At 34.6% G+C, this 12145-nt stretch overlaps 1 protein-coding gene across 6 annotated transcripts in view; it reads left to right on the top strand.

Moving 5' to 3' along the window:
* Positions 1–12145, top strand: part of Csmd3 (CUB and Sushi multiple domains 3) — a 1179548-nt gene that overhangs the window by 384504 nt on the left and 782899 nt on the right. For all 6 annotated transcript variants that reach the window (XM_031358937.1, XM_031358936.1, XM_031358940.1 and 3 more), the window contains exon 6: positions 9427–9539. In XM_031358937.1, coding sequence (XP_031214797.1) covers positions 9427–9539 — 113 coding nt within the window. The remainder of the gene's footprint in view (positions 1–9426; positions 9540–12145) is intronic.

Genomic DNA, 12145 nt, shown 5'->3' with positions numbered 1-12145 from the left:
AAAAAAAAAAAAAAGAACTAAGGATAAGGCCCCACCAACTCTGAAAATTTACCTTTATGTTGTTATTTCAGATTTGTGTCTCAGATTTGTGAGTCTGTGTACTTTTTTCATATGCACATTTGAAGTTTACAATGGGATTCAGGGAAGGTTGATAAAAGCTAATTAATGTTAACCTAGCTGTATCCCCAGTATGTATAAATTAAAGAAAACCAATTTGCTTGGACTATGAGTTATGTGAAGAATATATTAGTATCTGAAATGAGCTGCTTCTGGATGATTTCTCCCAGGATGATTTTTTTTAGAGGACATACAAGGCAAACATGCCAGATATTTATCTATTAGTATGGCTGACATCAGTGATAACCATGGTATAGATTTACATTATCACATATATAGATTAGGGGAAAGTGGTATCGTGTCATTAGCAAAGACAAATTCCAGTGAGAGCTTGTTATGCTTAATTTATTATTTATTTTTCTTTTTTATTTATTTATTTTTACTAGATATTTTCTTTATTTATATGTCATATAATATCTCCTTTCCCAGTTTCTCCTCCGAAGAAAAAAAGAGAAAAAAGAAAATAAAAGATAAAAGAAAACAAAAACACATACAAAAATTTATTCCTCCCCCTCTCCCTGCTCACCAACACACCCTCTCCTGCTTCCTGGACTTGGCATTCCCCTAGACTAGGGCATTGAATCTTCACAGGGTCAAGGGCCTCTCTTCCCATTGATGACCGACTAGGCTATCGTCTGCTATATATATATTGCTGGAGCCATAAGTCCCACCATGTGTACTCTTTGGTTGGAGTTTAGTCCCTGGAGCTCTGAGGGTACTAGTTAGCTCATATTGTTGTTCATACTAAGGGGCTGCAAACTCTTCAGCTCCTTGGGTCCTTTCTCTAGCTCCTTCATTGGGGACCCTATACTCAGTCCAATGGATGGCTGCAAACCTCTACTTCTATATTAGTTGGGTACTATCAGAGCCTCTCAGGAGAGAGCTATATCAGGCTCCTGACAGCCAGCACATGATTGAATATGGGAAGGATTCCCAGGTGGGGCAGTCTCTGGATTCTCCTTCCTTCAGTCTCTGCTCCATAGTTTGTCTCTGCAACTCCTTCCATGGGTATTTTGTTCCCCCTTTTAAGAAGGAACAAAGTATCCACACTTTGGTCTTCCTTCTTCAGTTTCTTGTGGTTTGTGGATTGTACTTTGGGTATTCTGATCTTCTGGGCTAATATCCACTTATCAGAGGGTCATACCATGTGTGTATTTTTGTTATTGGGTTACCTCACTCAGGATGATTCTTAGTCAGGGTTTCTGTTCCTGCACAAACATCATGACCAAGAAGCAAGTTGGTGAGAAAAGAGTTTATTCAGTTTACTTCCATATTGCTGTTTATCACCAAAGGAAGTCAGAACTGGAACTCAAGCAAGTCAGGAAGTAGGACCTGATGCAGAGGCCATGTAGGGATGTTCCTTACTGGCTTGCTTTTCCTGGCTTGCTCAGCCTGCTCTCTTATATAACCCAAGACTTCCAGCCCAGGGATGGCACCACTCACAAGGGGCCCTACCCCCTTGATCACTAATTGAGAAAATGCCCCACAGCTGGATCTCATGGAGGCACTTCCCCAACTGAAACTCCCTTCTCTGTGATAACTCCAGCCTGTAACAAGTTGGCACACAACACCAGCTGTACAATTGACCCCTTGTTAACTTGACATACAAACACATCACTATTAAGTCTCAACTCTAACTTTCTTATCCATCCCCAAGATCTAAAGACCCACAGTCTTTACATATTAAAAGTTAAATCAATTTAAAATGTCCACTATCTTTTAAAATACAATGACATTCTCCAGATCCATCCATTTCCCTAAGAATTTCATAAATTCATTATTTTTAATAGCTGAATAGTACTCCATTGTGTAGATGTACCACTTTTTCTGTATCCATTCCTCTGTTGAGGGACATCTGGGTTGTTTCCAGTTTCTGGCTATTATAAATAAGGCTGCTATGAACATACTGGAGCATGTGTCCTTATTATATGTTGGAGCATCTTCTGGGTATATGCCCAGGAGTAGTATATAACAGGAGGATCCTCTGTTAGTACTATGTCTAATTTTCTGAGGAAACACCAAACTGATTTCCAGAGTGGTTGTACCAGTTTGCAATCCCACCAGCAATGAAGGAATGTTCTTCTTTCTCCACAACCTCTCCAGCATCTGCTGTCACCTGAGTTTTTTATCCTAGCCATTCTGACTGGTGTGAGGTGGAATCCCAGGGTTGTTTTGATTTGCATTTCCCTGATGACTAAGGATGTTGAACATTTCTTTAGGTGCTTCTCAGCCATTGGTATTTGTAAGTTGAGAATTCCTTGCTTAGCTCTGTACCCCATTTTTAATAGGGGTATTTGGTTCTCTGGAGTATAACTTCTTTAGTTCTTTATATAGATTGGATTTTAGTCCTCTATCAGATACCCAAGAACAAATCAAAATGATCATCCATCATGATCAAGTAGGCTTCATCCCAAGGATGTAGGGATGGCTCAATATATGGAAATTCATCAACATAATTCACTATACAAACAAACTCAAAGAAAAAAATCATATGATCATCTCATTAGATGCTGAGAGAGCATTTGACAAAATTCAACACCCCTTCTTGATAAAAGTCTTGGAAAGAACAGGAATTCAAGGCAAATACTTAAACATAGTAAAAACAATAAACAGCAAACCAGTAGCCAACATCAAACTAATTGGAGAGAAACTTGAAGCAATTCCACCAAAATTAGGGACTATACAAGGCTGCCCACTCTCTCCCTACCTATGTAGTATTATACTTAAAGTCCTAGCCAGAGCAATTAGACAGCAAAAGGAGATCAAAGGGATGCAAATTGGAAAGGAAGAAGTCAAATTATCACTATTTGTTGATGATAAGATAGTATACTTAAGTGACTCCAAAAATTCCACCAAAGAGCTCCTAAAACTGATAAACAACTTCAGCAAAGTAGCTGGATATAAAATTAACTCAAGCAAATCAGTGACCTTCCTCTACACAAAGGATAAACAGGCTGAGAAAGAAATTAGGGAAACAAAACCCTTCACAATAGTCACAGATAATATAAAATGCCTTGGTGTGACTCTAACTAAGCAAGTAAAAGATCTGTTTGACAAGATCTCTGGAGAAGGAAACTGAAGATCTCAGAAGATGTAAAGATCTCCCAGGCTCCTGGATTGGCAGAATTAATATAGTAAAATTGGCCATCTTGCCAAAAGCAATCTATAGATTCGATGTAATCCCCATCAAAATTCCAACTTAATTCTTCACAGACTTAGAAAGAGCAATTTGCAAATTCATCTGGAATAACAAAAAACTTAAGATAGCAAAAATTGTTCTCAACAATAAAAGAACCTCTGGTGAAATCACCATCTGGCACCTTAAGCTGTACTACAGAGCAATTGTGATTAAAAATTGCATGGTATTGGTACAGTGACAGGCAGGTAGATTAATGGAATAGAATTGAAGACCCAGAAATGAACCCACACACTATGGTCAGTTGATCTTTGACAAAGGAGCTAAAACCATCCAGTGGAAAAAAAGACAGCATTTTCAACAGAGGGTGCTGGCTCAACTGGTGGTTAACATGTAGAAGAATACAAATCGATCCATTCCTCCCTCTTTGTACATAGTTCAAGTCCAAGTGGATAGAGAACCTCCACATAAAACCAGATACACTGAAACTAATAGAAAAGATAGTGGGAAGAGCCTCAAGCACATGGACACAGGGGAAAATTACCTGAACAGAACACTAATAGCTTATACTCTAAGTTCAAGAATTGACAATTGGAACCTCATAAAATTACAAAGCTTCTGCAAGGCAAAAGACACTGTAAGTAGGACAAAACGGCAACCAACAAATTAGGAAATGATCTTTACCAATCCTATGCTTTATTTATTAGATGAAAATTTAGTGTACCTTTAAACTCATTCAGAATTTTTTAACGTTGTGTTATTGGTCAAAAGAGACTTGTGATAAATGGACATAATTACAGCTACTATTGTAAAACAATAAAAACCACGAAAATAAAAAAGAACTAAGTATAAGAAATTAATAATATAGCCAAAGATAATATACATTTTACCCATCCTTTTTAACCAATATTTTGAGTCTCAGGAAACATTCAGTTTAGACATTGTCAAGGTCTTTCAATGTAAATAGCATTCCAAATTGGTTTCAAATAAAGTAAAACCAGAAAATATTTGAGAGCAGCAAAAAATAAAATTTAAAATGTGTTGTTGAATGAGAAAAAAAATGTGCTTAAAAGTAAGTTTTATGTCCCCAAATTTCTACTTATTATTTTTTTAATAAATGGGTCTAGCATCTCAATACTATTAATCAACTAATATACTAAGTATCATGGATTAAAGATGTTGTAAGAAATCTGTAATAGTGTGAAAAATAGGAAACTTACTACTACATAAAGTAAGAAATGAGACAGGAAAGGACATGATATCAATGTGCTCTCTTAAGACATAGAAAGAGATTAAGCATCTGGTTTAACCTCACTTCAAAGCTGGCTTGTCTGACCATGATTAAGAGTAAGTAAATAAAGTTGAATTATATTTATTTCAGTCCTAAAACGAAGTACATTAAAGTGCCCTAAGATAAGATAAATGAGTGAATCAGAGGAGCACAAATTGTGGCTGAACACAGAACAATTAATTTAACAAGGTCATGGGGATAGAAAATGCCTGAGGAAAGTATCTTATCTCAGGGCCAGAGAAGAGAGGGAGTCAAACAAGGTTAAAAGCAAGAGAGCTAGTATAAGAGAGAAAGACAAGTTGGGGAGTAGGAGAGATCCAGTAACAGCTAGATTTCAGGATCCTTGGGAAAATGCTTATGTGTCTGTGTAGTCTTGATTGTCTCTCTGATTACCAAAGACAAGAAAATTCAGATAGTTCAGTACATTTTATTTTATAGAACTGCGATTTATTTTTTGTAATTAATATTTTAAATGTAATATATGTATGCTATTTGTATAGTATTTCCCTTGCCTCAAAACTCCCACAAATCCCATCAATGCCTTTCCTCCACATTTATGGCTTCTTTTTCTTTAAATATTATTGATACATATAGGTAAGCACATATATACAAATATATATATATAAGCAAACTCCTGAGTATATCTAGTTTTGCTTATATGAATATGGTACAGGGTTCATTCTTAACAAAGACTAATAACATCTATTTCAGTTATTAATTGCCTATACATGTTCACACATGAGGCATGAGTATTTTACCCCTCCATGGCATGCTAATTTGTATTGTTATTGTTTAGATCTTGCTTAGACAACTATATGGTTAAATGTGATGATAGTTATGGACAATATATATGGATATAGATAGAGATTGGATACAGATAGAGATATATATTGAATAAGAGGGAACCTTAAATGGAAAATGCTTTTATGAAATCAGCATATATGAAAGACTTTAGGGTATTATATTGGTCATTGATTGATGTGTGCAGTCCTAGCTTACCCTAGGTAGTACAATCCCTAGCAGATGCTTCTGGATTGTATAAAAATCTGGCCGAACAAGCTATGAGGAACAGGACAGTAAATGGCATTCCTGAATTGATTGTTTTTCACAAGCTCTCATCACAGTCCTGCTTTGAGTTCCATTCTAATTTTATGATGGACTATGTATAGAGGATATAAGATGATATAAATCCTTTTCTTCAAAAGTTCCTTTGAGTCATGATGTTTTATCACAGAATATAAACTCTTAACAATTACCAGACCATTTGGAATGTTTTTCTCATTACTGTCATTATTAAGGCTTATATGTGTCACATATGATTAGGACTCTGTTCAGATTCCTGAGTCATTTTAATTATCTTTTGGTTTACTTGATTTATAAAAGTTATTTACCTATTTTGAATATTAATCTTCTGTCAAATACATAGCTGACAAATACCCTCTCCCATTCCGTGGGCTTCTTTTTTTTTTTTTTTTTAATTAGATATTTTCTTTATTTACATGTCATATGATTTCTCCTTTCCCAGTTTTCCCCCCTCAAAAAATAACAGACCAAAAACAAACAAACAAACAAAAACAGCAAGAACAAACCCCTGTTGCCTCCCCCCACCCCCTGCTTGCCACCCCTCCCTCTCCCACTTATTGGCCCTGGCATTCCCCTACACTGGGGCACAGAACCTTCACAGGGCCAAGGGCCTCTCCTCCCATTGATGATCGACTTTGCAATCCTCTACCATACACATGCTGCCAGAACAGTCAGTCCCAACATGTATAGTCCTTGGTTGATGATTGATTTCCAGTGAGCTCTGAGGGTACTAGTTAGTTCATATTGTTGTTCGTCCTAAGGGGCTGCAAACCCTTCAGCTTCTTTGGTCTTTTCTCTAACTCCTTCATTGGGGACCCTGTACTCAGTTCAATGGATAGCTGTTTTTTCTTGTAGTTATTATAAGCTTTTTAAGGTAATGAGGTTCCATCTGTCAGTTCATTGCCTTAATTCTTAGGAAAATGAAAATCTATTCAGAAAATCCTTTCCAATGCCTATATCTTATAGAGTATTCTGTATGATTTCTTCTAGTGCTTCCAACATTTTATATTTCTTTGATCCACTTGGTGTTTTGTGTACAGTTATCGGTGTTGGTATAATTTTATTCTTCTACATGGAACCATATGGTTTTCTCTGACCAATGTGTTGAAGGTGCTTTCTTGTCCCCCATATACAGTTGGTTGTTTAGTTTGTTTGCTTGATTTTGTTGTCAAATATCAAATGTTTATAGCTATGTATACTCATGTTTGGATTTTCTATTTTTCCACTTGTATTTTGTACTTATACCAAACTGTTTTATGAGACTGAGATATGGCTTAGTGGTTAACAACACTACCTGTTTTAGTTATTGGCCTTAAATTCCCAGCATCTACATAGTGGCTTACAGCCATCCATAAGTCCAGCTTCAAGAGATTCAAAGACGTCTTCTAACTTCTACAATCATCTGGTATGCATGTAAAGCACTCACATTCATTCAGGAGAAACAGTTTTTATTGATGTATCTCTCTTGTATATCTTGAAATATGGAATTATAGTCTCTGTAGCATTGCTCCTTTTACTCAGCATTGCTTGGTCTTCTTTTAGTAGCACCCACCTAAAATACCCATTTGCTGTATCCAATGCTTCTTCTCTCATTTGCCTATACTATCCTACACTCTAGAAAGCCACTTCATATTTCATTGTTGTACAATGGCTTTTACTTGCATTTGTTATGTATGTTGCAGAAAATTTCTTAAATTTCCATGAAAATTATGGAAAATTCTACCTTTGTATCACTAGCACCATTCTGTTTTATTTTAAATATTATTGAGAAGTTACTTTTTATTTAGTGAGTTCTGCTAAAGTCCCCTTTCAAATTCTTTGTTCTTGAGTACATTTAAAGTAAAGTTAATAATGTGCTACAGTTTTGTTGCATTTAAAAATGTAGGCAGGCTGTCTAACTAATTCACCCCATGGGTATTTTTGTTGACAAAATCAGGGAGTTTAACAGTACAAATTGTAAATAAAAATCTGGTATAAAGCAGGATATTCTCTTGAAAATGTGACTGATGTAAAGGCATATTTATTCATTTACTTACTTATTTACTCTATTGTTACTTTAAGCAAACAAATCAACAATAACAAGCAGAACCTGTTTATTTCTGACAATAATGAAATGAATATTTGAAATTAGTTTAAATTATTTAGGCAAATATTGTGGATCTTTATTTACTAAATTCAATTATGAAAAATTTAGTCAGCAAGAACAATAATGAAAGCTACCTCTGTAAAAAAAGGAGGAAATCCTAGATAACTAAAGAAATATTAATATATATTCTAAAGATAGAATATAAATGAGAAATGCATAAAATTCAACAGTATGAATGCTAATAGCTGCCATGATATAGCAAAGTAAAGTTTTTCTGAGGTGAGGGATGTATATATTCACCAAGAGTGATTACTTCAACATGTTACCATGTTGCAGCATAATAAAACTACTAAGGATGCATATGTGTCCATTCACAAAATGTCTTGAACAAGTCCAACAGTCTGTAAGGAAAGCAGATTCTCATAAGTGAGTGACAGGCATGTTAAAAGGAGGACCTTGAACCAGCAAGCATACTCCTCACCAATGGTTGTATCCCAGGGACACATTCTCTTATCTCCCAGCGGTCCGTTACCATCACCCTTTATTACCCAGAGAATCATGGTCCCTTATATCCTGAATAGAAACTCAAGTTAAGACATCAGTATTTCCTTCTGAGGCATGAAAAAGTAGAGAGTTGAAAATAGTAAATACACCTTTCAGACTGCTTGCAAGAACCTTTAATGCATCTACCTCGCAACACAAAGTCTACATCGGATCATCGCTTATTTTGGTTGGCTATATGGAAGAACTATATTTAGGAGACATTCATAATTCAATCAAATTTGAAAAAGACAACTTCTGTAGAGATGGTTGTAATTGTAAAATCAAATTACTTAATTACAGTATTTCACTATAAACATTTGACTTAAGGAGAGGATGGTGTTGTCTTTCCCACAAATTACATTGATATTAAATATAGTTCCTAAATAAGATCCCACATTCTGCCTCTGCTGTGGGTGCCCTGACACCAAAGGCATGTCAGCCCAGAGAAGGGAAGAAAATGGAGAGTCCACAGCCTGTCTTCTTCCATAAGAAGTTCAGGTTTGAGCTCACTTAACCTCAACCGTTCTTATGCCTGTTTGGTGGCACAGCCCACTTTGTCCTACACCCAAACGAATCTGCTTTTGCCTCCCATTCTTCAGTGTCTATAACCTGATATGGTGTTATAGAATATAACCCAGGTAATCATGAAAATCTAGAACATTATTAAATTAAAGAGTGTTAAAGAGTGACAGCATGTGGTTAAAGTTGCTACCATATGTGAAATATTGAAAATAGACAAACAGAGATTAGTCTTATACTGAACAGCCTTATATGGAAAGTATGAGCCTCAAATTCTTTGAAGAATTTCTACTTTGCAAATTAATAATACCAACACGTGCACAAAGGTACTGTATTCACACTAATTAAATGTTCAATACCTTTATTACTATCAAATAATTATCAATACAATAATTATGTTAAAATAAATAATGAGTTTTAGAGAGTTGTTATTTTTACAGTAGATTTCAACAATCCATGCAATCTGATAAAAATAAAATGGTTAAAACCATGCTACTATATTATGATTAATTTTATAATACATACACATTTCACATTTCCAAAAACAAGTTGGTAGTATAAAGTCATTGGTTTGTATATTCCCAACTCAGTAAGAATAATTGCTGTCCAAAAACTTTTTAAATTTTTATTTTGATGTCTTTTTTAATTCAGGTTATCTGGAATGAATATACCACCACCAATTATTAGCAACAAAAACTGGCTCAGACTGCATTTTGTTACAGACAGCAATCACCGCTACCGTGGGTTTAGCGCTCCTTACCAAGGTATGTTTAATGATCATCTCTGCTTCCCTTGATGTGTAAAATGATTTTGGTATGCACAACTGCATTGTGTAGTCTGAAAACAGAAGTCCTTTGCATTTATAAAGGTGATTTACATCAGAAAAGAATTTCATTTGTTCTAAGAAAATAATGTGATCATAACTAAATTACATATTAAAGGTAATATAGATTCTCACATAGCACAATGATCAAAGTTAAAAAATGTTATGACTTCTAGAATGTATATTGCAGAAAATACAATATTAGGACTTAATAGCATGCTTCAGCAGAAAGTATGCTACAAAATCATTCAGAAAACCTGTAGTTGTGAATTGGTTCTTTATCACCTTAATTCCATTTTCATACATAGTTTGTCTGTTATTGCAAGTATAATTAACCTTAATAGAATTACTATCTACCAATTTTATTAACAGGCATAATTTTAAATGAGTAGACTATAATATTTGAAGTGTTACCTTGGACAACACATTGGGGCAATTTAGGAGGAAGATAAAACACCAACAACAATATAGTTTCTATAATACTCAGTAATATTATGAAAGCCCAGCGGATACAATGTCAGGCTCAATAGATAGTAAGTCATTTCACTCTCTCTGCTGTATCTGCCACTGCTCAGGCATTAGTGAAAATTGCAGTGGTTACATGTTCCATTTACTCTTTTTGTTTGCTTTTGGTCTTTTAAATATTTCCTCTGGTATTCTTTGATCTTAAGCATTTTGTAATTTTAATATGGTGACTCATTATAGCATATATTAATTAACTGAAATAGTATCAGAACATGTTGTCTATTGAAGTACACATTTCAGTGATTAATATTTTAAAGTCAAGAGACTTCTACAAATATTGGATCAATGAGGTTTTTCTCTAATTAGTATAACAGATTAGTATGAGTTGTATCTTGATTTTCATAGTAAAGTAATAGATATTTCTATAACAAAAATGCTAATGAAACACCTTAAATAATTTATAGAATATTCTCTAAAGACATTCTTCAAATATGTCTTTGTAGAATAAAGGAATAGACATTGAGTACAAATATGCTTTTAAAACTACCTAATTTGTTAATTATTTCCCATAACAGAAAATATTAACCATCAAAAAGTACTATAGGTTAAAGATAAATATACACAACATTTATTTATACTTTCATAGCTTCTATTAATAGAGAGATCCATTCCTGATCATTTAAATATTATCAATTTAAACCAATGTTTTTTTTTTTTAATTCTAAGTAGATTTTATCTGGCTGCTTGATGAATCATTTCAGAACCAGAAGTACTTTTTTTTTTCTTTTAAGAAATAATTATTGTGGACTCTTAAGATTTCTGGTTCACTTTTCTATGTTTTACATTTTTTCATCTACCTGACTTAGGGTTGTGGTTCTTCAGTATAACGATTTGAGACATGAAGGGTGGCAGAAATTCAAAGCTTAAACTCATAAATTTTATTGTTGATGGTGTTCTTACGTTAGACTCAGGTAGTCTTTCAGTTGAATGTTTTCTATTTTACCAATAGAAGTAACAGTTGACATTTTATCTATATTTGAAAATTTGAGGAAAATCAAGTGTATCTCAATATTAAATGGTATAATATTTAGTGTAGTATAATTGCATAAAAATCATATTAAAGGTTTCTATTTTTTGCTTTGTGAGGTAATGGCCAAAAGGCCAGTAGACATTGATCTTTGGTTATTCTCACTGTTCTTCCACTCAATTTTAAATTACCTTCAAGAGTATTTTCAGATACTGGTAGAGCCTCTCAAGAGATAATTATAACAGACTTCTGTCAGCAAGCACTTGTTGGCATCCACTATAGTGTCTGGGTTTGGTTATTGTCTATGGGATGGATCCCCAGATGGGACAGACTTTGGATGATTATTCCTTCAATTTCTGCTCCACACTTTGTAACTTCTTCCATGGGTATTTTGTTCTCCCTTCTAAGGACTGAAGTATTCACACTTTGTTCTTTCTTACTCAATGGAGGAGCTAGAGAAAGGACCCAAGCAGAAGTGGTTTGAAGTCCCATAAGAGGAACAACAATATGAACTAATCAGGAACCCCCTGAGCTCCCAGTGACTAAACCACCAACCAAAGAGTACACATAGTGGAACTCATGGCTCCACCTGCATATGTAGCAGAGGATGGCCTTGTCAGTCATCAGTGGGAGGAGAGGCCCTTGGTCCTGTGAAGGCTCTATGCCTCAGTGTAGGGTAATTCCAGGGCCAGGAAGCAGGAGTGGATGAGTTAGGGAGCAAGGGGAGGAGATAGAGGGTTTTTGGGGGAAACCAAGAAAGGGATACCATTTGAAATGTAAATAAAGAAAATATCTAAAAAAAATAAAGAGTATTTTCAAGACTTAATTTAATTTCTTCAACATTCCATACCACTGAAAATGGTGCATAAATTGATAAAAATTGAAAAGAAGATATGTTGTAGAAAATAAAGTTTAAATTAGTGATTATTTATATATTTTTTATTCTTATTCATTCCACTATTTTGTTATAGTGGTTCTTCTTGTGTAAATAGGTAATTCAATCCCTATTATCTGAGTTCTTTTATCTTAGGTACTACATGCGTGAAACAAATAAT

Source organism: Mastomys coucha, unplaced genomic scaffold (genome assembly GCF_008632895.1).
Source record: "Mastomys coucha isolate ucsf_1 unplaced genomic scaffold, UCSF_Mcou_1 pScaffold7, whole genome shotgun sequence".
Lineage (NCBI taxonomy): Eukaryota > Metazoa > Chordata > Mammalia > Rodentia > Muridae > Mastomys > Mastomys coucha.
Note: the sequence above shows the minus strand (reverse complement) of the source record. Positions and strands in the feature narration are given on the sequence as shown.